Below are 27,522 nucleotides of genomic sequence, written 5' to 3'. Positions count from 1 at the left end.
GATGTGGTTTTGAGAACCTATGTGTTGCTGAACACATGGAAATGCTGGCAGAATGACTGGTCAGGACCAGGCAGGAAAGCTCTGCACCCCTTCCCCCCATACCTTGCCCTAGTTACCTCTTACACCTGGATGTTCTATAGCCTTTATCACATCCTTTTATAATTAACTGGTAAAGGTAAGTAAGATGTTTCTCTGAGCTCTGTGAGCTACTCTAGCAAAGTAATGGAACCTGAGGAGGTGGTGGTTGGAACCTCTGATCTCTCGCTGCCTGCTCAGAAGCATGGGTGACAACCTGGACTTACAAGTGGTATCAGAAATGGTGGGGGGCAGGGCGCCTGGGTGGCTCAGTTGGTTAAGCGACTGCCTTCGGCTCAGGTCATGATCCTGGAGTCCCGGGATCGAGTCCCGCATCAGGCTCCCTGCTCGGCGGGGAGCCTGCTTCTCCCTCTGACCCTCCCCCATCTCGTGCTCTCTCTCTCTGTCTCATTCTCTCTCTCAAGTAAATAAGTAAAATCTTTAAAAAAAAAAAATGGTGGGGGGCAGGCAGTGCAGTCTTGGGGTACGGAGCTCAGTCTGTGCAATCTGATGCTACCTCCAGGTAGGCAGTATGAGAACGGGGTTGAGTTCTCAGATACCCTGCTAGTGTCTAAGAATTGCTAGCTGGTTTTAGGAAAAACTGCCCCACATTAGGTGACCAGAAGGGTTGTGAACCTAGTGCTCTGTGTGAGTGTGGTAGTCGTATGAGTCGTAAAGGAGCCTCCCAGGGAAGAAACACACAGTAGGGAGGAACTGGTTCTTCCCTACACAGGTGGGAGACTAGGTTGTTTTGTTTTGCTTTTATAAGGGGTATGAAGCCAATGAGAGGTATGGAACCTGCAAGGATTTAGGTATTACAGGGCTGGGGTATTTGAAGGCAGGGATGTATGGAAGGACTGAAAATACAAATAGTGTTTAGAAATCTTACAAGGAACTTACTGGAGACCCAGATCCCCTCTTCTGCCTGCCACCCATGCCCACCCCAGCACATGGATTTTCTTCTTTAGAGAGTGAGCCAGAAAATCTCTGGATTTGAGGCATTGGACATGGAATGGGGTGGGGTATATTACCTAAAGACAAGAAGACCAGGGAAAATGAACACTTTCTGTCTTGTCTTCCTCCCTTCCTCCCTCTCTCTTTCCCCACCTCCTCCCTCCCTTCCCTTCCCTTCCCTTCCTTTATTTTTATCCATATCTGAAGAGTTATATAGGGGAGAGGATTTGTTCTATATAGTTTCCGGAGATAAAACTGAGATAGATGATAGATAGATAGATAGATAGATAGATAGATAGATAGATAGATAGATAGATAGATAGAAGTTAGATAACATCTCAAAATGGTAAGGAAACTAATCGGTGTAGGCAAAGACTACTAAACTCCTGTTCAAAACTGGCTTCTGTGTGAAAGGCGTCCTTTTCACTCCCTCTTGTGTCCTGATGAATCCAGAATGGGCCAACTCGAAACCTGCTGGTCGGTTGCAGTTCTCTGTTGGGCAAAGTGGGCTTGGTGAGTTTTTGTGGATCCGTTAATTCATTCTAAAATAGGGCAAATGAGGGGCGCCTGGGTGGCTCAGTTGGTTGGGCGACTGCCTTCGGCTCGGGTCATGATCCTGGAGACCCGGGATCGAGTCCCACATCGGGCTCCCTGCTCAGCAGGGAGTCTGCTTCTCTCTCTGACCCTCCCCCCTCTCATGCTCTCTCTCTCATTCTCTCTCTCTCAAATAAATAACATCTTTTAAAAAATAAAAATAAAATAGGGCAAATGTAACTAGATTGTATTAAAAAGGGCAGTTTCTTGGATTGCTCCATAGAAACCAGCTCTGTTTGAGTTTAAATAAGGAGGAAAATTGTTGGAGCGCATTGTTTCTGGCTCTTGACTTGGAAGCACAAATACCCTCCCAAAGCAAGTCCCACAGATATTTTTCCAGGCCTAGACTAGAGGAGATGGAGAATAAATTTGGCAGCAAATAATAATTGAAAGAACTTATGTGACTATGCTAAAACAACCCCCCAGAGTTGGGCTTCAGTCATCTTACATCTTCCAAATTTTTAGCCTTTCGTTGTGCAAGCTGCAAATAATTGACACCAGGCTCTGAGTCAGCTTTCTGATCCTCACCCTCACGGTTCAGATTAGAGTCTAATTATAAGAGCTACTCCTACATCTCCAGAGGCAGCATGCTTGGGATTTCTTCTTAAATTATTAATCAAGAGGAAAGATAAATTTGCTTGATTCCGTTCCACAAGGATCAATTTTCCCGTAGCATATTTTTATTTATTTGTGCATAAATGTCAATTTTAATGGTTACTTACTTTTATTATTCCTTAATTTTTCCATTGGCCTAGAGGATACAATGATCAGGCTAGTGTGTTTCACACAACCCTGTCTGAACACTGATGCAGCACAATATTCACCTGTAACAATTCCGCAGACCCCGGAAAGTATCTGCTTTATAGATGATGCCGGTCGTTAAAGATGTATCTCCCCATAATCCCAATCACTGGAACTAAGTGAGTGTGGCATGAGAATACTAGGCTATAATGATGTCCCCTCAAATTCAATGTGTCCCAATATGGACTCCATCATTTTCTTTGCTCCCTTCAATGGCACTTCCTTTTCTATTCTCAGCGTGTTGCCCAAGATGGAAACCTGAGGGAACCCTGGATATATTTCCACTCTCATTCTCATGTGCCACAGTGAATTAATCAGCAAAGCCTCTTCTCTACACCTCCCAAATGCCTGCCCCCTCTTCTCCATTCCCACTGTCCTCACCATCTCTCATCTGGACCATTGGAGGAGACCCCAAATGACCTCCAGGTTTCTGATCTCTTTATTGTCACTGTTTAGTATCTTCATCAGAATGCTGCCAGCTGAGTGACAAATGTAATATATCCCTTAAAAGTCCCTCAGTGGTTTAAATCATCTTTGTTTTGGGGTTCTGATTTCTTAACATGTGGTAACTGTGCAGAGGACAGTATAGGGTTACACTTTTTCCTTACTTAAATGACCATTCCAATTTCACATACACCCAGCAAGTTCTTCACTTTCTCATGGATCTTTTGCCAAAAATCAGGGGAACAATTTTATATTAAAAAATAGTAAAATAAGCAAAAGAACTTTTTTCTGAGCCATGAAAATAGCTAAAGTGAGCATGAAATTGTTACGATAAATTTTGCTGAAGAAATTTTATTCAGCTCCTGTTTGTGTTTGGGGGTGGGTAATTTCCCATAATGTGCTTTTTTTGGTTGCTTGCCATAAAATACTTGCAATATTAAGATGATGATCAGGAACACATATAGCATCTCAAGGAGTCAAAGGTAATTTTAGGATCGGAGAAGAATCTAGCTAGGTGGTTTTAGCATTCAGAAACAGATAATTATGATGAGAAAGAACTGAAGCATGAACAATTACCTTAATCCACACCTGTGGTGATTCTTCCTTTTACTTCAATTGGAAAATAAAGATTATTTTAGTGGAAGAGCCATGGAGGAATATAACATACAGATCAAAATCTGAACATTTGCAAAATTGCTGGATCACTTTTTCGTCAGGACAAAGGAAGAATAGTCACATCAGCAGCTCCATTCAATCAGCTATCAAATATTTCTCAAGCATCTACTCTCCCTCCCAAATAAGCAAGTAGTTATAGACAGTTAAGTAGTTTTATTAATGTGCCATGTTGCAAAGGAAGAATACCAGTTGCATTTGATGGAAGGATCTGTCTTAGCTCAGGGAGCTGCTCGAGGAAGTGATGTTGAAGACAAGTTGGGAGGGCTGAGAAGCCAGATGAAGACTGATGGGAAAGGTGTTCGAGGCAGGTGGAACAGCACGGATGATGTTTTGCAACCAGCAGAGAATGAAACTGAGAAAATCCCCAAAGCTAGTATCTGAGGGAACCAAAAGAAAGGAGAGATTAACAAAGAGATGAGAAGGGGAGTTAAGCAGGGTCCTCTTGCCTTTATTAAAAATCATAGGTAGTATTCAAACTAGAAGCTAGAGATAGTTCTGGAATTGTCATCACTGTGGAAATCTGCATATACATTAGCTAGTAGTAATGGAAAGTCCTTGTGTGTGGAGACTACTTTTTAATCATTTTATCACTGGTATCCAACACAGAGCCTTGCCGTGGTTGATGTTCAAGGAATGTTTGCTGATTGAAAAAATGCATTTGAGCAGTATAGCACTGTCATGGCTCTTACCCAAATTGAATCTCAAAATGATGCTAAGTCTAGGTGTCCTACTGTGTTTTACCACAAGAAAACCAGGACTCAGAGTGATGCCCCCAGGTGAAGGGGCCAGGAGGAGTCATGTCCTCTCACAGAACTGACATAGTAGTATAAGCTTTTTAATTTTATCAAATTAGTATTTTTAATCTTTTTAATAGCCAATTAAAATATTTCTATTGTGAACATTTTCAAGCATATACAAAAATAGAATGCTTTGTGTACTTACCCCTCCGATTCAATAAGAGTCAAGAGTTTGCCGATTTATTTCATATGTCACTTAAAACAAATTCCAACGGTATCTTTTTTCAATATGCAAAAACTATAAAGAAAAAAGAACATTTTCTTATATTACCACAACACTATTATGACACCCAACAGAGTAAAAAATAATTCTTTTTATGATCTAATATGTAGTCTGTAATGACTTGAAAATGTCTTTTTCCTAATCAGGATACAAACAAGCACTATACATTACATTTGGTCGTCATGCCTCTTAGGTATAAAAAGGACATTTTAACAACACTAAGAAAGACAAACTTTTAAGGACACAGACACCCCACAGTCTGTTATGCAAGTTGAGATGTATGAAGCGCTCCCACCCTCAGCCTTATTTTTCTCTGTTGCGATGTGGCCCCACTCTCCGCAGTCACTGCTAGGAATCCCGGAACCAGATTGTTGTAGATTCAAGGGTATCAGAATCAAGGCTGAGTGTTCTCTCCTGAGCATCTCCCGCCTCCCCACAACCCGGGTAAGTGCCCAGTCTGTCATCCTTTTTGCCTGAGCCATGGTTTCCGGTCAACTTGGAGTCTTACACCTAGAATCACACTAATATATATTGAGCAGCTTTCATGGGGGGAGCGTGTTGGGGGAGACCAAAGAAAGCCTTTTCATTTTGATCTTACCAACCTAGATAGGAATCTATAGTTGTAGCTGAAATTGCCTGTTAAATGGTTGCTTAAGGTGACCAAGCCAGTCTGAGACAGGCTGTATGTGTCAAGAGCAAAAGAGGGGCTAACAATCACCCATAGAGGAAATTGTAGAATCAGGGTAGCAAAAAAAGCACTGGATGAGGCCGGCACTATAAGATTTGCATTCAAGTTCCAGCTCTGCTGTGTGACCTTGGGCAAATTGCCTAGCCTCTCTGAGCCACTATGGGAAGTGTTCTTCCCATTGTGCTTCTATTTTTCCCGGAGTAGTGGGTTATCCTCCAAGATAATATGTCTACATATTTTTCAAAACACTATTAAAGGATAAATCTGCTAGGAATGTTGTGGAAGCAAGAAAGATATCTGTACCACTTAAGTCACACCCAAGGGGACTGCCAACCTGCCTACCTCTAGAGCCAGACTGCTTTATCTCCTTTCTCTGCCCTGGGCTATAATTAGGCAAAAATATCACCCTTCTCTTTGGGCAAGATCTAACAGATCATTATTGCAGAAGAACACAGAAAGCTTGAACATTATTATTTTATCTTCTAGTTCCATGATTTTAATACAAAAGAAGGAACAAGACAAACTCAGCAAAGATGTAATATTTGTATTTGCCAAGGAAGGCTTTCTTATCTGGTTGAATGTAGTCTCAAGCACTACGCCTTAAATGAAGGCATAGTGCCTTCATCCTTCTGATGCATCATTAGCTACAAATCACACAAATTAAACAACAGCCTATGCCTCCCAGCTCTGAGCTTTTCACCCAACCTACCAGCAAAATCTTTAGAGAATCACCATTCGCAACTAGGCCCTAATGATACCAGCAGTTTCCATTTTCCCCTCAGAGTTTCATGTTTACTCTCTCATGCATGATGCCCTCGTGGCTTAATTTCCATAGCCAAGATAGAAATCAAATTCAACAGTGTTCGAGACAAATTTCAGGTACTGAGGAAATATTCCTCCAGGCAGATTGGGATTTTATTTTATTTTTTTTTTTTAAGATTTTATTTATTTGAGAGAGAGAGAGCATGAGGGGGAGAGGGTCAGAGGGAGAAGCAGACTCCTCGCTGAGCAAGGAGCCCGATGCGGGACTCGATCCCGGGACTCCAGGATCATGACCTGAGCCGAAGGCAATCGCTTAACCAACTGAGCCACCCAGGCGCCCCCAGATTGGGATTTTAAAAAAGACTATATTATATGAATTGTTTTTATTTTCTTCTTTAAGATTTATTTATCTATTAGAGAGAGAGTAGGAGGAGGGAGAGAGGGAGAGAGAGAATCCCAAGCAGACTCTGTGCTGAGTGTGGAGCCCGATGCAGAGCTCAATCTCATGACCCTTAGATCATGACCTGAGCAGAAACCAAGAGTTAGACGTGCAACTGACTAAGCCACCCAGGTGCCCCGTATGAATTGTTTTTATTATCACTTTATCTTTATATGTACCATTCAGTTTATCAAACATTTTTTATATTTGTTTCTTCATTTGATGCTCACAACAATATACTTGTGATGTAAGTAGGGTATTAATGTCATCCCTATTTCTTAAACGAGGAATATAAGGCTTCAGGAGGTTTTAGTGTTTTTTCTTTTCCATTTATTGAGCATTCCAGTATATTCCTGACACCGAAGAATACCATTTACAAATACCATTGCATTTAATCTTCAAACAATCTGATGAGGTAGGTGATGTTTTTTTTTTTATTGTACAGATGAGAAAACCAAATCTTCTCTAGGTTGAATAACTTGCACAAAAGTCCACAGTGTGAGTCAGTAGTGAACTTAAGATGCAAAGTTGGATCCTATTTAGAGTTTTTTTTAAAAATCACATAAGCCTTTGCCAAGCTCAAAAAGCTTCTTTGCTGACTCTGTTTTGCAATAATCCTGATAATTTAAAAAAAAAAAACCCTGCCTTTGTGAATCTATAAAACAAAGTTTGTATGAAGCCAAATTGAAATTTGATGTATCTAATTTTCAGGGTTGTATGCATATTGTGTGAAATAGCTGGTTAGGGATTCAGACTGTGGTTTGCCCATAAAACTTACTTCATTTTACACATTAAAGAATTCCTAAGCATTTGGCTGAAACCTCTTTATTTAAAGGGTCTCCAGCCAAGTTGCACCGAAAATTGTTCAAGTTAAATGACCCCAGTTCTACTGAGAGAGACAGAGAGAGAGAGAGACAATGTGCCTTCATTCAATATGTTATTAAAAATTATTCTTACAGGTTTGATCGACTTCATAGTAGATTTGGCAAACTAAAGGATCACTTTTCTTTCCCTGAAGTCTTTATTTAACTCACCCAACTCAGCAAACATTTATATTAGCATTTATATACTGATAGCTATGTGTCGTACTCTACTTTAAGTGTTAGGGATACAGAAAAAATTGTGACAATGTCTTGCTCTCATGGTGTCCACAGCTGAGTTCTTAATGTTCAGTACTGGAGATGTACAAGAGATTGGTATATACATCCTCTTCTTTTGTGGAATGCAGAAAAGATAGCTGACACCCTATTGTCTAGGATTTCTGGTTAAAGTTTGACTCTTGGGAATTTAGTTTTTAATCTGTTTGTCTCTTTCTGTCACTCTCCATCTGTGTGTGTGTGTGTGTGTCTCACACACACACACACACACACACACACAGTAGCACGGTAGCTTGGGTCAGAAGTAAGCCAAACAACATCTGCAAATCTTTAGCAGTGAAAAATTCCATGTCACCACTTTAACACAGAGGTGGCAGCCTGGAAGATGAGCTAAGTCAGGGGTTGAAGTGAACGGCTAGTAAATTCCACTGGCTAGGGGTCAGCTCTCTTGAAGGCAGGTGGGCATTCCAATGCCTGTATGGGAGGGAAACCAGTCTTCTGACGTAGTCCATAAAAACAGCACCCTTCCCAGCATGACAGCTTGAAAAGTAGCTGGAGTGAGAAAGCTCTAAAGTATCTCTAAAGCCTAATATAATATGGCAGGACCTTTTCTGTGTCTTGGCTCCACAATCCCAGGGCAACTAACAAAAGAAGAAGTGGTGAAATGGGAACAGTTGATTTTTTTTTCTGAGCTCCAAGTAAATACAATTATTTTTGTGTCATCATACACAAGAATTTTGACAGAGTATTGCTTCTTGGACTTGAGATATAACCTCTGATCTATGTCTGGACCTTCTTATAAATATGTGATTTTGTTAAGAGCCTAGTGGAGAGAGCGCAGTAACATATTTGGGATTTTCTTGCTTTAACACTTTATCAGATTGCACTGATTATGAGGGCCACATCTTCCCCCCTCTACCCACATGTATTCAGCTTGTGAGATCAGAATGAGTTGGTATCCACCTCCAAAAAAGGTGCTACTATTGTTATTAATTGATGGTGCTTTTAAGTGTCAATACTGCTTAAAAGGATGAAAATGAAGTACACTGTGTGTTAGATATTCAGGACAACATTTCATAGGGGCAGAGGTGATTTCCCCACCTAACAAATGAAGAAACTGTTATCTCTGAGAGTGTAAGGGATTTTCCCAGCATCCCCCAGAGCCAAGACTCAAATCTGGCGACTCATTCCAGGGCATGACTTTGAGACCCTTCTTGCTCTTCTCCCTTTGCCAGTAACCCCACAGTCTTTCACAAAGATTTACCCTGCCTCAGTTTCTCCATTATAACATGGATCTGACTATATTGGCTTCTTCCCACCACACAGATATCCCATTACCTTCTAGAAAGCACTTGATACTAGTCACAAGGAGCAGATATTTAAATGGCAGGTGCTCTTTTTTTTTATATTCACAACAGGAAACCAGAAAATTAAAGGCAGCAAAGCACTGGCCTGTAAGCCCCTTGAGGCAAAGGTCTTTCCAGTGATTTTTGTGTCCCTAGCATTTAGCATTGCGCCTGGCATGTAAGAAACCCTGAAGAAATGTTTGCTGAATAAATGAAAGAAGGATGTTTGCCCCAAAGAAATGGAAGCTTTTATAATTGCTCACAGTATCTCATCCCTGGAGCAGTGATCAGATGTCATGCTAAAAATAGATGTAAACTATTCCTCCTGCACCCTTCCCATGCACCCTTCCTGGACTCTGGCGACAAAGAGGTTCATGTCCAGGTAAACAATATTGTTACCCCAATAGACTGCACACCATTGATATTTGCCCCAGCCCTATTGGAAGGTACCCCAGCGCTTAAACTTCCTTAGCTTATGAACCACTCAGAGCTTCTAGTTCAGGTTTGTCTATGAAAAGCATCACTTCTCAGGCATGCAGCAGGTGGCCTCTTCAAACTACTTTCCCCGTAGTGAGGAAATGGTAACCCAGCAGGAAAGCAGCCTGTGTTGCTAGGCTGTGCAGAACCCCTCTTACAACTCAATCATCTCACCAGTTGTTGTTAACGCTGCGCAGTGTCCATAATGAGCAAATAGGAATAGGATGCTACTGTCCTTATTAGTGGCACTGAGGACTGCATATGCATTTATTCTGAAGGAAGCCACCAAGGAAATAACAGCAACAACTATTGTACATTTGCCACGTGCTTCATGTCAAATCTCATTGTGATTCTCAAAACCACTTTCTGAGAAGAAGCTCACAATTTTGCAGATGAATGAACTGAGGTTCAGAAATGTCCAAAGGCCCCGTTGGTAGCAAATGACAGGCTTAAGATTTAGAGCTGGCCTCCTAACCTAGAGTTCCTAACCCCCCCTTCCTTGCTCACAACTGGGGGTCAGTAGCATGAGGTTGTAACTGGAGAGGGGTGCCCTCCCCACCAGTTCTTGGAAAAGAACATGCCCATAGCTTCATGCCATTGTCTAACACACTGAGCTCAGCGTTTCCTTCTCTAAGACACAAGGCTGGCCATCTGAACCTTGAAAATGTGAGGCAGCTTTGATCAATTTGGATTAATCCTACTGCATTAAACAATGCCTTCCCCCTCAGAGAGTCAATGCCTCTTTTTCTGTGTGAATGATAAGGTGGATTTGCATTCTGGGTCTCCTCGTTCACTCTTGACAAATTGCAGAGGAAGCGAGTGTATAGCAGAGACCCTTCTCGTGTGTAGCATGTGGTGTTCACACCTTTGCCTTTCTCCATCCAAGTGTCCATCAGTAACTCAAACCCTTAAGAAACCAATAGGCAGCGTGAGGCTCTGGAATGGACACAGGTTTCCATTTTACTTAGTACAGAAAGGGGTTATGACTTTTGCAAGCAATGAGAGTAGGTGTTGAATTACACGTGAAAATTAACAGGAGTTACCAGTCATTACCAAGAGTCAACCCTTGACTTCCATATGCTCTCTTGTAATCTTCCTAACACATCTTGACGTAGAAACAATTATTATTGCTGTTCTACTTATGAGGAAGTTGAGCCCAGAAAGGTTAGTAACTTTCACAATGATACAGAACTAGTAGGCGGCAGAGCCAGGATTCTGACCCCATCTATAAAAGTCACATTTTGTACCCTGTCTACTGTTATCACCCATCATGTCCAACCAAGTGAAAGCAAGTGACACAATTGCAGTATGAATGTGTCGTCAGGAACAGCTGGATGTAGATGCCCAAGAAGGAGAAATTTTTTATGCGTCCTAGAGAGAAAGAACCAGCTGGAGGTAATGTTTCTTGAAACTCCTCTAAAACATTTGCCTAGAAGTCGGTTTTCAGTGGTTTGCTTCCCGTTATACAAGAAAACCCCAAGACACAGAAAATAGATAACTTGTAATTCTGAAAGCATTTACCAGGCACCTATTTTGTGCAAAGTAAGACAGAAAAATGTGTTGCTGCTGTAATACAGCTCCCCACTTCAGCATTGTTATGCTTAATTTCCTTGTTGATGTCCCATTCTGGAAGCAAACTCATTCAGGTTCTGTCTTATTCAGCACTATATGCCAAGCACCTGGCACAATCCTGAGTCTAGGGCACAAGGAACGATAGGCCCTGAGGTTTGGGGACCAGAGATGGGTGAGGCATCCCCATCCTCTAGGAGTTTGTACTGCAATAAAGAAGAAGCTCAGCATTCACATAATCAACACAGCAGATGAGAGGAAGGAGAGCAAGATGTCAAGAGAGATAAGGAGAGAGTTGAGGACGCCTTGGGTTCTAAAGGAGAACTAAGGTGTTATACCAGATGTGACAAAATAATGGAAATAAATTGGCCTCACAGAAATCCAAGGTCAACTCAGTGACTTTGGTGGTTAGTTAACCTCCCTGAACTTTTTTCCTCATCTCTAAAACTATATACCTACCTCAGAGCTTTGTTAGAAAAAATAATACAGTATTTCAATGACACAGCACAGATACTAGCCTGTTACAGGTGCTCAGAAAACATGAATTCCCCTTTCGATGATACAAAGATTGGAGCCCTTTCAAATCTCACTTGAATGTTCTCCCGAGTGTTAGGAATTTGACTGAAAAATGTATGAAAAGGGAAGGCAGAGATGTGACTAAAACCTTCAAGGAAAGGAGCAGGGATTGAATAAGATTAAACAGATGTGGTAGTGTTAGATTTTGTTTTGTTGAAAAGTGTGATTTTCAGTACTATTATAAAGCATAAAGAAGACTTATATCTCACAGTTTACGTACCTGCTTTCTTACTTATTTCTAGAGCATTTCTAACCATAAACTCATTCATCTTTGAGAAGCTGGAGACAGTGCTCCTCTTCTCTCTCTTCTCTCTCTATCTCTGTCTCTCTCACACATACCATTTATATTTGTAAATCCAGATTTCATTGCTTCTGCTCTGAAGTAATTATTTGTACTTAAGTTTTATTTTCTAAAAAGGAGTGAAGAGGGGCACCTGGCTGCCTTGATTGGTGGAGCATACAACTCTTAATATAGGGTTCGTGAGTTCAAGCCCCATGCTGGGCGTGGAGCCTACTTAAAAAAGTAATAATAGGGGCACCTGGGTGGCTCGGTCGTTGGGCGTCTGCCTTCGGCTCAGGTCATGGTCCCAGGGTCCTGGATCGAGCCCCGCATCGGGCTCTGTGCTCCGTGGAAAGCCTGCTTCTCCTTCTCCCACTCCCCCTGCTTGTGTTCCCTCTCTTGCTGTGTCTCTCTCTATCAAATAAATATATAAAATCTTTAAAAAAAAGTAATAATAAAATAAAAAATAAAGGGATGCCTGGGTGGCTCAATCGGTTGGGCTTCTGACTCTTGGTTTTGGCTCAGGCTATGATCTCATGAGTTATGGGATTGAACCCCACGTAGGGCTCCACACTCAGCAGGGAGTCTGCTTGAGATTCTCTCCCTCTGCCCCTCCCCCAGCTTGCGTGCGCGCTCTCTCTAAATATGGATAAATAAATTTAAAAGAAAGAAAAGAGTGAAGATATAGGTAAGCACTTTTAAACATAGAATTTGTGGTTAACATGAATCTCAAAGTGGAGAAATTGAGGGCATGATGTCTTCCAATTAAGACAAATGCAATACAACACAACACTTCCCCGTCCACAGTGGGGAGTGTAAACACTATAGAAGATGGTGTAAAACAAACATTTCAAAAGCAAGGCAGAAAACATCTGGGGGATCTAATGAGCCATATAATAAGGAGAACACAGTTTGCTATTAAAGTAGCCTGTTGTGAGATATAGACTGTGACAGCCAGAAGAGCCTTACAAAGTGCTGATCAGCTAGAGGTTAAGTATCAGAGAAGAGTTTCCAATGTATGACATGCCTGTGATGGGGAGAGCACAGAGATCACCTGGAGAACGATAAAAATATCAATGGGATTTGGGAGCGGCTGTGATAAACCTTGAAATTAGACAATTTAGCCTTGAAAAAAGAAGTCCCACAGGAGAAGCATGTTGTCTTTCTTCATTAAAAGAAACCTTAACATTGAAAACGAGCAATTTCAGCACCTGTAGGCATTTTATAACTGAACGCATTTAATGATTCTGCTCACTTCCTCATTCATGATTCATTCAGAAAATGTTTGTTGAACCCCTATTATTTAAATGCCTCCCGCACACCAGACGCTGTTAGGGACAGGGAACCCCAAGGAGAGTGAGTTGTGGTTTCTGTTCTCAGCTCAGTCTAATGGGGAGGACGGGCAACTGCACAAATCACTGCACTTTGGTGTGATAAGTACAAAAAAGTAGCAAAGTGGTCAAACAGGGTCAGGACTGTCACTAAATTAAGATGCTTAAGTAGGGGAGGCGAGGTGGGGGTGTAGGTTTTTATCACAGTAGCGCAGTCATCAAAGTTGTAAGGGAGGGAGTCCTGAGAACAGATGGGGGATTTACTAGTGCTCCGGGAGATGCCTGGTATTTAGGAAGTGGCAGTGTGGAGCATGATCAGAAGATGCTAAGAGATCCTGCTTTGTGTCCCAGACCAGATTATCTTCTTCTCTGAGAAATGCTAACGGGGGCTGCATGACATCTGTACAAAGCTCTGACCAGTACCTACACTAACTAACCTGCCCATACATGTGCTCACATAGCCTAAGATCCCCTTTATAACAGCAAGGAGCTGGATGGGTCTATCTTTGGCTATACTCTGCAAATGTGAAATAAATTTACAGTCTTAACCATGTGATGCCATGAAGGGTATTAAGAAATATATCTATGTATTTGGGAGAAGGCAGGAAAGATCCAAGTTACACAGTTATAAAGGGAGAAAAAGGCATTAGCATAATATATATTGATGACCTCATATGTATGTGGGTATGTGTGTGTATATATATATGAAATGAGTTGATAAATGTCTGTGCAAGTCCAGCACACAACATGTATCTCTAGAGAAAGGTGGAACAAAGGACAGCAATGAGAGGGAAGGAAGAAGAGCTAACCTCTCAGTTTCTATTCTGTGTTTTTCCATATAGCCCAAATATTGACAACATCCATGAACTTCATTTTGTGATTTAAGGAAAAAATAATTGCCCATGAAGCACTAAGCACAGTGTCTGCCATGTGATGCATAAATAATTGACTCTTAGGATGGCAAGAAAAATGACTTGCCCAAAATGATTTAAATCTGCATACAGTGTCATATTGATTGTTAAAAATGAATGTTTTCTCTGTCAAAAGGGATTGAAATAAATTTCTTAAATTATGATCAATAGATTTTAGGTTAAATATGTATTCTGCTTATTTAATCATTTAGGATTTAATTATTTAAAGCTAAGTTTTGCCCCAAAGATACAGATGTAGTGAAAAGAAGGGCCACATGTACCTCAATGTTCATAGCAGTAATGTCCACAATAGCCAAACTGTGGAGAGATGCCCTTCAACAGGTGAATGGATAAAGAAGATGTAGCCTATATATACAACAGAATATCACTCAGCCATCAGAAAGGATGAATACACAACTTTTGCATCAACATGGATGGGACTGGAGGAGATTATGCTAAGTGAAATAAGTCAAGCAGAGAAAGTCAATTATCATATGGTTTCACTTATTTGTGGAATATAAGGAATAGCATGGAGGACATTAGGAGAAGGAAGGGAAAAATGAAGGGCGGAGGAAACCAGAGGGGGAGACGAACCATGAGAGACTAGAGAGACTATGGACTCTGGGAATCAAACTGAGGGTTTTGGAGGGGATGGGTTAGCCTGGTGATGGGTATTAAGGAGGGCATGTATTGCATGGAGCACTGGGTGTTATATGCAAACAATGGATCATGGGACACTACATCAAAAACTAATGAAGTACTGTATGGTGACTAACATAACATAATAATAATTTTTAAAAAGCTTAAGTTTTGAAGAGGAAGGCTTCCAAATCTAGATTGCATAAGATTTTGCTTAAGCACCAGAAATTTCCACTCAACTTTGATGGTTTTATCTTTAGAGTACTAAACTTTAAAAAATACTAAGCATTCATAGGTCATTATCCAGTTATCTACTTATCACTGAAAACCAAGGTCAACTCTTCTCTTTTATGATATCCCACCCCGTAATAACCAACAGATAGTCAGTAAGTTGAATTTAAATTTAATTTTGTGGAACTTTTTTTTATAAAGAATTTGAAACACTTAAGTAGATTATCTTTTATTATGTTCATTTAGTCATCCTTGTTTTTATGAAAAGTTATGAATAAATTGAAAATCAAATTGTTTTTTGAAATGTACTGAGGAAATACTTTATGATGAGTTTCTCTCTATAAAAGAACAATTTATAATTTGAATTAGCATTTTAAAAAATTCTCTATGGTGAGTTTCTTTGTAATTAGAAGAACCATTTATAATTTGAACTAGCATTTTCACATTTATCTTGTGAGTAAGTTGGCCTTCTCACCTACTGGATTTTGCTAAAGTAGGACATTCTATGCCAAGGAGATGATAGAACAAATTGTGATTAGAAATATCAAAACTTCAAAAGCTTCTCCTTTTTACATGCTGATTGTGTTAATAAGTATATTAAAACCTATTTGTACTGTCTTCATTTTTACTGGATTGACATATGGAAAAATATTTTTCCTATGAAGAAATAGTATGATATATACCCATATTTTCTTGATTTTTTTTAGACCCATATGTTTCTAAAATATATTTACCCCTATTTCCAATACCATTCTCCTAGAAGCTCATTTAAATATATAATGCATCTTAGAATTGATGAAGTTTGACATATGGACTTTTTATATTAAAGTTATAAGACAAAATTGAGGTATGATCCCAAATGATCAGCTTCTAGCAACCCTCTAGCAGAGAGAAAAACTTAGTCAAATTAAAAGGTAATTTTTTTACACAATTCATCACCAAACACTTTGTTCTCTGGTCTCTTGGGCTGAAAGTTAACTGTAGACTCAACCTTCCCTCCCAATAACATTGCTAGTTCCTTGGATATTTGTTTTGTTCATGGATCTTGGTATTTTGGGTGTGGGGGGGTTGCCCTCTTTTCTCAATTAAGGTTTTTATTTTGAGATAATTGTAGATTCATATACAGTTGCAATAAATAATACAGGAAGATCCGTGTACCTTTTACTCATAGTTCCCCCCAATGGTAACATTTTGTAAAACTATAGCATAGCCAGGATATTGACACTGACCAATCTAATTCCAATTTTTCCAGTTTTACTTCTACTCATTTGTGCGAGTATATGTGAATGTAGTTAGGTGTAGATCATTTTTTCACATGTTCAGTATCCATTACCACAGTCAAGACAGCACATTTTCATCACCGCAACAATGCCCTGTGCTGCCTGTTTATAACCTCACACACCTCCTCCCTCATGGACTTTTCACATGTTGGGGATTTGATGGTAGTATGTTTTCTAGTTACATTTGGGGAAGTAACTAATTTGTCCTTTTCCTTTTGCCAATGTCTGCAAATAAATAATATTAAGCAGCTGATCCCTCCATGTTCACTATTTTGAGTTGTGCATCTCCCTGATATTTGGCAAAGGAACCAACATCAGGGGCAAGTAGCCACCTTGGCTAGGCACCATTTCTCCTTCTCTGAAGGCACAGGACCAAATCTACCATCTTTGTTTCCTTTCCCAGATTACGCTCGATTTGAGGCCAAAATCCATGACCTACGCGAGCAGATGATGAACCACAGCATGAGCTCCGGGTCCGGGTCCCTGCGAACCAATCAGAAACGCTCCCTCTATGTCAGGTAGGCAACGGAGCATTGCTTACTGTGATCTGCACTTTGTGAGCAATCCAGCTTGGGGAGATAAAAGCAACACCTTGTAGCAATGGAACACATGTTCTTAGTAACCCAGGCTCATCAATACACCACTGTAAGACATCAGGTTTAACCACTTTGAAGACATTTTTGAAATGTTATTACATTAAATTAGTCAAAAGCCCTGATTTTAACAAGTTACTGTTTGAGAATGTTATGATCTAGGGTCAAATTCTTAGCACAGGTTGCAGTAAAAATAATGAAAAGAAATATTTTCATTCCTGATCATCTTAAATTGAATATATGGCCCAAAACCTTAGACTTTTTCTTACCATCAATATAGGGAGAAAATATTCTTGTATCACCTCTTGATCTGCTTGATATATATTGCATGAACTTTGGTATATTGAATGATAATCAAAAGCACTCTGCTAAAGAGTTACGTGCTTCTTCCCAACAAGTTTCGGTGGACTTTCTTCCGTGGTATCTTGTGACCAGTTGTTTCTCAGCCTCCTATATTTCTTCCAAAATATACTTCATCAATGCTGACTGTACTTTTTAAAATAATATAAGTATTAACAACCAAAGGGGGAAAGTAATACCTAATACACTGTGAAGATGAATCTGTGGGCCAGTGGAGGAACCATGCCCACCCTCACTGCATTCTCCTCTCCTCACTCGGCCACCGAATCTGGTCTGACTTCCACCTAAGGTCATATCCTCCTCACCTGAAATTTCACTGTCTTTTCCTCGCATGAAGGGTATGTTATAGATACTAAATTATGTACTTGAATTGATGTGTTCTGTTGGTTCCACTTTGGCTGTGTAGTTATTTTCTTTGTCTATCAGGTAGGCACAGCAGGGCAAAGAAAGGAGCAGGATTCCAGATGTTGGCATGTTCTTGAGGGCCTTGATTTGCTGGCACCCCTAGGACAAGCAGAGACTCCCTCTATATTCCAGGGAGTTCTAATACTTCAGAAGCCCCAAGACTTAAAATAAAAACAGGATAAAACCAAACAAAGCTATTTTTGACTATGAACATTCCAAATTTGACTAACTGAATTTCACAAGATTATTTTGATATACTCCAGTGTAATCCTCAACAGGAACTATTAAGAACCACCCGGGAACATGTCTTGTAGTGAAATCACAGATGTGATGGAAAGTGGCTATTTCTTTTCTCCTTACTGGCTTTATGTTGCTGGTCTCTGTGATACAAAATATTTTAAATCTTGAAATGTTTTAGTCTTGGGTAGCAAATTGGGAAAAGCCAATTGGGTTTATAGAATAGAGAAAAATCTGTTAATGCAAAAAAAATGGATATGTAGAATAACACTGGAAGGAAAAATTACCATATTGTTATCTATTAAAAAAATAGAATGCATAAAAATGTTAATGTACTTAGAAAAACTTTGCTGAAAATATACTGGTAATAGTTGAGTCTTTTGAATTAAGTTGTGGAAGATTAGGAAAATTAAATGGGGTAATATAGTGATAGAATGTAAAACTAATAGACTTACTTGAAAGAGTCGTTATTAATCAGACCCAAACCTTTATTCTCTAAAATGATAAATAAAAATATGACATACAAAAGAGATCAAGACTTAAGGTAATAAAGGTTGTTATCTTGTATCACATTCTAATAGTTGGAAATGGAATTAAAAGGAGGAACCACTTTTAAATGACACTGAAAAATAGCTGACACTTCATGGGCAATTCTCCAAATGATCTCTCCACTATACAAATATGGTATTTGGTTTCCAAATGTATAATTATTAACACTTAGTTAGTCCCTAGAGGGCTGACCTTAGCATCTAAAGGACGCTTAGAGGCATAAAATTGGAAGAGGTAGGGGCCATGCATAGAGTAAAATCAGAGGGAAAGAACATAACGAGACACCCTCCCCCCCGGCCTTGTTCTCATACGATGTGATAAAAATAATAGCCCCTACCCCAACAACAGCAACGAAAAGGCAATCAAATGGAATGAACTAACAAGGCCTATGGGGAATTCTTACTAAAAATGATCCAGCAACTTTGTACCTTTGTCCCCCCCTCTTTATTTTTTATAGAGGGGGGTGGGTTAACCAAATTGGGCTAGAGGATTTTCATAGAGATGCTTGCTTTATCTGGAGCACTTGAATAGGGCTAGTGCCAGTTGGTTGTACTTATTTTAGAAAGTCAACTAAGTTGCTCTCTCAAAATAAATTAGTAGCAGGATTTCTCTGATTATATAAATATCAGATGATGAGCATGTTTCTTTAATCTGAGAATGACATCCTGGAATATTATTTTGCTTGGCTTTATGTAAGTGTAGGGCCGGAAGGAATCTTAAGCAGCACCAGGTCCACTGTTTAATTGACAGGACAGGAAACTGAGGCCCCAGGAGGGGAGAGATTTGCCACCACTCTTTGGTGACAGAATCAGATCTTCTACCTCCCTTCTCACTCTGCCTCCCAAGGGCTCAGCTTCTGTGGTATCAGCTGTGAAGTCCACTTGAGCTGTGATTCCCAATCTGCTCACAGCCCCCAACTCTTAGATGAAGGAATAGGTTAGCCAAGAGGAGAAACTCGAACATAAACCCCTTTGGGGTTTTTACACAGGATAAACTGCATTATAGGACATAGGTGATTTCTGTAGTTTTGTTGGTATTTTTCCATGAAGCGAAAACCTAAAGCAGAAAGCAAACAGCCTCTCTTTGTTCTGTGATAAACAATTTAGCTGACTTATAGGATATTTGTCTGCACCACAAAACCACCCCTTCCTCTAGGAGTTGCCTCTTCTTCCCCCACCCCGTCCCACCCACAGAGCCCTGGCTGTGTCTGAGAGGCTGTATCCTCTCAGGATGGTGCATGAGCTGGCCTCATTCCCTCACTAGAAATCATCCTCCCAGGTGATAGTAATTTGTTTGCCTGAAAGTGTTGAAAGGAGGGAGGGGGGATTAGCACATCTGAGCCAGGCAGTGTTTTAAACTTGAGCCAACCAACCCTCTCTATTTTCCAATCTACTTGTAATTATTTTCCTTCTTTGAATCTTTTGTGTAAGGTGCCCAAAGTGCTTCGGTAGTGCTATACAAATGAAGTTGATTGCTGCTTATGATAACGCTGTACCTGTTCTGTGGGAATGATTTGGATATATTTGCTTTACTGGGCTGTTTGTATTATGTATTTCCTGCATTGTCAAACATATAGCTGTAGAACCTGGAAAGTAAATAAAATGTAAAAAATTTGAATAAAATATTTTTCAAAAATGCTCCACAAGTACATTATGAATTCTTCAGACGTAGATGCACTTGGGCTCCCGAGCCACTGGAATACGGATTTTGTTGCACATGTTTCGAGGCTCTCTATGTGGGCAGATGGAGCTCTCCCTGCCTCTAAAATATGCGCTCTTTCTTACCTACCAGCTGGTGAACGCATCCCTGTGACAGAGAACAAGGCTTTTCCTGCTACTAATAAGAATGGACCTTTATATCCAAATGCTACTAAGAAGGGTCAGAGATGTAGGTGATTGAAATCACATAGAAGTGCAAATAGCTAAGGAAAGCACCTTTCCTAAGGTAAAGGAGAGCAAGAGCACTCAGGACTTGGAGAATGGGGAGAGGAGGAAAAAAAAAGCAGCTAAGTCCACCAATGGGGAGTAAAAGGTCACAGGAAAGAGTGAAGCCTGGCCCATGTTCATTTGTTAATCAAAGGTATCCATTTTGAGAGTTCAAGTGAATAACCTCTCTGTCTTGAGTTTGGGCTTAAAAGTCATTTGCTTTGATTCATTTGTGCATTCATCAAGCTGTTTTTGAGTGTATATTTTGTGCCAAGACCCATAATGGACACTAAGGACTCAGCCGTAAAAGTCAACGTTTCCTGCCATAAGAATCTCTCATCCAGTGGAAGAAATAGATGAGAGGAAGATAATCACAGTGCAGCATGGTGTGAAAAATTAGCTCTAGAAAGGCCTGGAACATTTATTGCTTCCTAATGCAAAGATAGCCGAATTGGTCCTTAAAGATCTTATGTGAGTTAACTTATAAGTTTTCAAGTCTTTTTACTCAAAGTAAGAAAAATATTCTTCACTGTGACCCAGTAAATACATACACATATAAAGCTGAAAAACATTTTTTATTAAATTGTGCTTTTTATGTAAAGTGTATTTTGTTATTTTCCATTCTATTTGTCTCCCTTAAAAAAAAAATGAAGGGCACAACTCATTAACTTGATTTAATAACTCACTAATTGGTCACGATATACAGCTTGCAGATGGAATAAACAAGAAGGAGCGCTCCAGGTGGATGACACTGTATACAGACAGGAGAGCACACCTTCACTGCATTACATGTAGCAAATCTCTGGGCTGGTGTTCCAGCCATTTTGGTACAGAAGAGGAAGTGGAAGTGAAGGAAAATATTTGTCAGGCACCTTCCCTGGATCAACCATTGTGCTAGTGGTGGTGTACATATGTTTTCCCATATGATTCTCCCAACATCTTGAAGAGTCAAAGAATGTTCCTGCCATATTACAGATGAAAAAACTGAGATTCACTGAAGTTAAATAATGTCCCCAAGATCACAGAGTTAGACTGGATGTAAGCACAGACATTCAGGGCCTGTGTGTGAGGCAATGGAGAACAGTGTTGAAGAGAACAGTTCCTGGATTCTGTCAGATAAAATTTGAATCTTGGTTTTGCCACTTACTAGCTCAAGTGATTTTGGACAACTCAGTCTCTCTGGCCTTGGTTTCTTTATCTGTGAAATGAGAATAATAATAGGGTACCATAAAATGGTCATGAGGACTAAATAAAATAGTGAATTTAAATACCTGTAACATAGGAAACAACTAATTGGTGATATTTATCATATATTATAAAGGTAACCTTTCCCCTGCAGGACAGAGAGACCATAGAATTGATCCTGAACAAACTACTGTTTTCTCAGCAGAGGGATGAGACACCCTTGTCCCTTTGCTTTCCTTCAGCAAGGGAAGGAGGACAGACTTCCTGGCACCATTTTACATTTTCGCTCATCTAGACCCAGGAACCCCAGGATTGCAGGCTCCAGAATGCCCATCTCTGTCAACTCACCAGACATCTCTCATAACCCACAAGCATCTGCCCAGAAGTAGAATCTGCAAAGTATTCAGCTGGAGCCACAGATAGGAAGAATCACTGTGCTTACAACTGGCCCCTCCAGTTTGTCATCGCTATCCCTAGCCCATGATTCTTCAACTTCTCCTCTGCATTCTTCACCCCCTCCAAACCCTCTGATCACTTTTTGCTGCTTCCTAAGGTAGCTTTTGCTTCAAAGGCTATAATATGACAAATGCTCTTAGGTCTGCCTCCTGCCCCTTCATTTAACATAAGGCTTTCATACAATGATTCCTCAGTGCACTGATTCTTACCTTCAATAAACATGATTTACATACTTTCCTACAGTGTACCAGTGTATGGTATATGTTAGGATACAGAGATGAATAAGAACACGCCTCCTTCCCTCAAGATTCTCATAGTCCGTATCTATGGGCCATTCAAATAGTGGTCAGATCATTACTCCCAGATACCCTGTGTGTTATATGCTTTGCAATTATTATCCTTTTGAAATCTTTGCAGTATGCCTGTTAGGCCTCCTACAGTGACACCTGCCCAGAAGACCACTGGTATTTAAAATTCTTCTGTTAAAATACTGATCACTCTAGTCTTTATTACATTTTCATGGTAAAAGCCCTTGAAATGGAAACACCATTCAATACTGGACCTGCGAATTCCAGTTAATGTCTTCATTTTATTATACCCTTAGTACCATATGCCACAGTGCTTGGCATAAAGAAGTTTCCTTAGTAAATATTTGTTGAATGAATTAATTCCTAGACATATGTGAAAGAAAAAAAATTAGAGTATAAGCCAAGATCTTTGAACAACCAGTCCTATGCAAGTTCCATACCAGCTAGCCTGCCACCAAGTCCATGGAGTCTGGTCATCCTGAGAACACAGGCATTGCCTACTGGTGCTGGGATTTCCAGGAAACGTCTGGCACTACAGGGCCTTTCAGGTTGCTTCATTTGCCTTCTGAACTCTGTGACTCTTTTTCAACTGGGGGCTAATTCAATAATAGATTTAGACCAACACGCACAGCCAATACCCTCTTAGTGAGAGGACTTAGGGTAGGGGCAGGGGCCAGGGTGAACCTCATCCTGTGTCTCATTCTCAACACCCTTAGTCTTCCTATTGGAAGTTACATCGAGGGCAGTCTTGAGAAAACAAATTCCACTCAGGATTCTTTATCCTGATGGGTTTTTGTTCTAGGGGAAGGATGTTTTCACCTGATTGATTTTGTTGGAAGGGGAAAGCTAACTCATCATATAGGTAAGAGATTCTGGTGTTTGTTTTTTTCTTTAAACTGTAGCATACCCTTCCACTCTACTTCCTGCTGCAATATTCTGCTGGTCAGTAACCTGGGGGTGGTAAGGAAGAATTTCAAATGGAGCCTGTCAGGGTACTTCACTCCAGTGTGAAGCTGCTTCTAACTTCATGTGGCTACAGAGTTCTCAAGGACATTTAAGACAAAACCATGAAATCTGTGGACTTATTACAAGTCGGATTTTTATATCTTCCTTCCCTCCAAACTTGGACCCAGCATGCTGTTAGTAGCTGTCCCCAGAGGACATATTACGCTCATCTGCATGTACCCCCCTGCCCAGTACTAGCACAGGGCTGGCCGACAATGGCATTCGTATTACTTCTCAGTCATTCACTCATATATTCTTATTTAGCAGAATCATCATTTATTCATTCAGAAATATGCTATATTGCCGCAAAAAAGGAAGTCAAAACTGCTTGGATTCAGATTTCTTATCTCTCTTAGAATCTTACTGCAAGAGACATGACCAAGTATCTGAAACAGTTGAACAGAATGAAGCAGAAAGTCTGGAGAAAGTCTAGACTTGGGAAACCAGAAGAGGTCTGGAGAAGGTACTGCAGTGTCTGGGTGGCCTGCATATGCCACACTGAAGGGCTAGAGTTCATGTGCCCAGACTTCACTCCTGACTTCCCTCAAGCCTTACAACAGTGCTGTGCCAGATACCACCATTCTACAGAAGACGAACAGTGCAGAGGGTCAGAGAGGCTTAAAAAACGACTTATGCAAGGTGCTATGTGACCAAGCCATATTCTTTACCCAGATGTATCTCTCAGTGAAGCCCATGCTCATTGTCCTTCCATACAGTTAAGATGAAGTTGACCCTATAGGGACACAGGTTAAATTCATATCGGTCGACCTTCTATTTGGTTTACACTTTATACTGACTTCCTCCAGATAGACCTGGCTTCTGGTCCAGACTTCAAAGTTTATTGATTGCTAAAACGAAATTCTCATTTATGAAATGCACATAATACCTAGTTCACAGGCTTGTTGTTAGGATTAAGTTAAACTAAGTCTATAAAAGAGCCTGCCAGATGGGACTCATTAGGTAAAGGGGAGTTCCTGTTACCCCTGTAAGTGCTCAGAGCCTTACTCCTAAGCCGGTGCCTCCTTTGAAGCAGAATAGAATTTGATTCTTCATTTATACTTTGGGACTCATTAGCATTATGCTCACTCTTTCAGGCATTTGCATTTTTAATTGCATCCTTAATTGTGGAATAAAAGGCTTTGTCTTCAGGCAGCTAATTTTATGCCAGAAATAGAAAGGAGGAGGAGTCACTGGGGATCTGGGGCAGTTTTCTCCTTCTCTGGAAATCACAGCTTGGCCCTGATTTTAAAAGGTTTTTAATTTTTAGATTTCTATAGCAAGAAAAAGGACAAAAGATACATGGGTGGCCCTTCCATTGACCATTATGCCAAAATCTAGAATCTTTTTTCCTCTACCTCTATGCCAAGATCTAGAATCCAGGTATCATTTCTCTTAATGGTGCACCTTAATTCATTCACTCATTCATTCATCCAGAAACCCTTTTTTGAGCATAACCATCCACCTCATACTGCACTTTACTCTGTGGTTAAAAAGATTAGTAGGGCATCTTTTCTGTCCTTAGGGTGTTCAAGGGTCATGCTATCAACATAGCTTCTGCTCCCTGCCCCCTCATCTCTAGAGGAGGGGCTCATCCCTTTAGACCAAAACCACTGCCTCCTACAACAATCCAGACAGCTTTAGCCAGAAAAGAGAGCAGAACACTGAAAGATGGGACACAGAATGCTCACAGGAGGGATGGGTGACAAGTGAGGGCACGGAAGAATTGAGGGAAACTTAGCCAAAATCATGAGGTTAGGTTAGGAGCAAAGGAGTAGACTCAGCCTCTTTGGTCTTTAATCTCATTGCCTGATACATTATAGGTATTCGGTAAATACTTGTTGAGTGGCCTTTTTGAGTGGCAGTTGAAGATGGTGATTAACAGAACAAGGGATTAGGAAAACCATCAACAACAACAAAAAAAGGAAAACCATCAACAGCTCAGTGCTGGCTGAGTGAGCACCTGCCCCTTTGTGTTCCTCTGAACCACCCAAACTTCTCTCTTCAATCCTTCACAGGCTCTCTGCTTCCTACCTGTTGACTCCTCTGTCCCTTCCACTGGACTGGATGGGGAACACCTCTCTTAGATGGAGATTTGCTTGGTTGCAGCACAATCTGGCATATGGTAACTGCTGACTCAATACAGTGAATGAATTATGGATGTCACAAGATTGGAGAGCATTTCACTTTAATTAAAATTTTACTTGATTACCTCATGACTTGCAAATGGTTCCCTGCCTAACAAAGGTCTTTGTGCCTTCTTGATCTAATGAGTAAGCAGCCCTGTTAAGTAGGAATAATCATCTCAGACTATGTTGGGTGTTTTTTAACCATTTAGCCAGACAAATGCCATATTTAATATAGGTTAGACTTCAATTTCATTTTCCTTTTTATTATAAATCAGTAATAACTAACAATAACAAACATGGACAAATGCTCTTAAAATACTTAATCATAACCATAATAAATAAGAAATTATAATTGCATCATACTCCGGGCAAGCAGTTTACTAAGCACCTTACGTGGATTATTTTATTTAATTCCCAGAAAACCCCTATGAAATAGGTGCTATTTTTTTTATCCCCATTGTAAAGAAGAGAAAATGGAGGTCAGGTTTGAAGTTTACCCGCAAGAGGCTACGATGGGGCTAGAATCTGCATGTTGTCTTATGCCCCTACCTACAGTGCCATGTGGCTTTCTGGAAGGACTGTCAGAGATCTGATTTGATTTGATATGGTATGTCTGTTAAGGAGGTATTGTTTTCCCACAGTTTTCAGCTAAGGAATCTGAGACTCCGAATACTAAGCTCTCTACTCTTTTCTCCAAGGATGGAATAGCACCAGGACTTTGCCTCAGTCCACTCGGTTTAAAGATGTGTAAACACACATCTCACATGTATCTTTGTCTAGTGTTTGCCTTGTGTTTCATTTACTGCCATGTTACATAGCACATGATTTTTATAGAACTACTTTTGCATTATGAAATGTTGAATAACCTCGTCACCTTAGATCCCGTGCCCTAGTTTGAGGATACACAGAGCATGTGGATTTGTGATTAAGTTGAGTGAGTCCATGCTGAGGTGTGGCCATTACAACTGGATGAACAAGGTCCCTTCCCCTCTTCGACTAAGACAAATTCTGCAGCCTGCATAGCACATCAAGGAATGCAGCTGAAGTGCCTGTCACACATAGTGCCCCACATGTGGGGGACCTGCAGCCTCACACCCACTACCAGCTACACAATTTGCAGGGCCCAGTGCAGAATGCAAAGGTGCAGCTTCTTGTTCAAAACTTAAGAATATCAAGATGGTAAGACCAGCGCGTAATACTCCAGTGCAGGACCCTGTGCTACCATATGGGTTCCACACCTAGGAAGCCAGTCCTGCTGACACCTGGTTTAGGACATTTGGCTCAAAGCTGAAAGCATGTGTGTTTTTCTTAGTAAAGCGTTCAGTAAGTGGGAGAACTATGAAGTCAGCATTGAGAACGTTTTCAAGGATCCAAGTTTTGTCTTTTACCTGCAAGAGTACTTTATATAAATTATCTCAATGCCTGATTTTATGATCTGTAGAAACACTCTGTGCCAGCCCTCTTAATGCCTGAGAAACTTTAAATTCCCACTTGCTCTGAGCTTTCAACAGCACACTTTGAGTCATCTCTCTCCGCTGAAGTAAATCTTCCAAAAGCTAAGTAGTGTCATTATTTCACATTTATTTAGCACCAGCAGTACATTTTCGTCTTCCTGTTCTGCAAGTTTCTGCCCCCTTCCTTTGTTCCTTGGGCCTAAATTTTTAAGAAAATGCACAGAAGTTTCTCAGAGGACTTTGGAAATTCCTGGAAACTGTGGGTATTGGTGTCCTTTCCAGGTGTCATTTTCTAAGTACAAAGGCTGTAGGACTTAGAGATTTCCCTGACCAGCAACATTAGAATTAAAAAAAAAAAAAAATCAGGGACCTGATGTGGGATTGACAACTTGATTTCACCAAGTAAGAATTTTAAAAATAATAAACACACATTCAAATCATCATATATATTTTTAGTCTATTGCTCTTTATTTTTGCCATCATTTTATATGAAAGAGGGCACTTTATTTTTTAAATTTAATTTTAATTTATTATGTTATGTTAGTCCCCATACAGTACATCAGTTTTTGATGTAGTGTTCCATGATTCATTGTTTTCGAATAACACCCATGCAATACATGCCCTCCTTAATACCCATCACCAGGCTAACCCATCCCCCCACCCCCCTCCCCTCTAAAACCCTCAGTTTGTTTCTCAGAGTCCATAGTCTCTCATGGTTCATTTCCCCCTC

At 40.4% G+C, this 27,522-nt stretch overlaps 1 protein-coding gene across 3 annotated transcripts in view; it reads left to right on the top strand.

Moving 5' to 3' along the window:
* The window catches only part of DLG2 (discs large MAGUK scaffold protein 2), a 719,122-nt gene that overhangs the window by 566,682 nt on the left and 124,918 nt on the right, over positions 1-27,522 (top strand). For 2 of the 3 annotated variants that reach the window (XM_081798954.1, XM_081798952.1), the window contains one exon: positions 16,593-16,707. In XM_081798954.1, coding sequence (XP_081655080.1) covers positions 16,593-16,707 — 115 coding nt within the window. Of the gene's footprint in view, positions 1-16,592; positions 16,712-27,522 lie in introns of those variants that run through there. The other variant, XM_081798953.1, reaches the window with a different exon arrangement.

Source organism: Leptonychotes weddellii, chromosome 11 (genome assembly GCF_054177405.1).
Source record: "Leptonychotes weddellii isolate Sample4059 chromosome 11, ASM5417740v2, whole genome shotgun sequence".
NCBI lineage: Eukaryota > Metazoa > Chordata > Mammalia > Carnivora > Phocidae > Leptonychotes > Leptonychotes weddellii.
The sequence above is the reverse complement of the archived record's forward strand: the minus strand, read 5'-3'. Positions and strand labels throughout refer to the sequence as shown.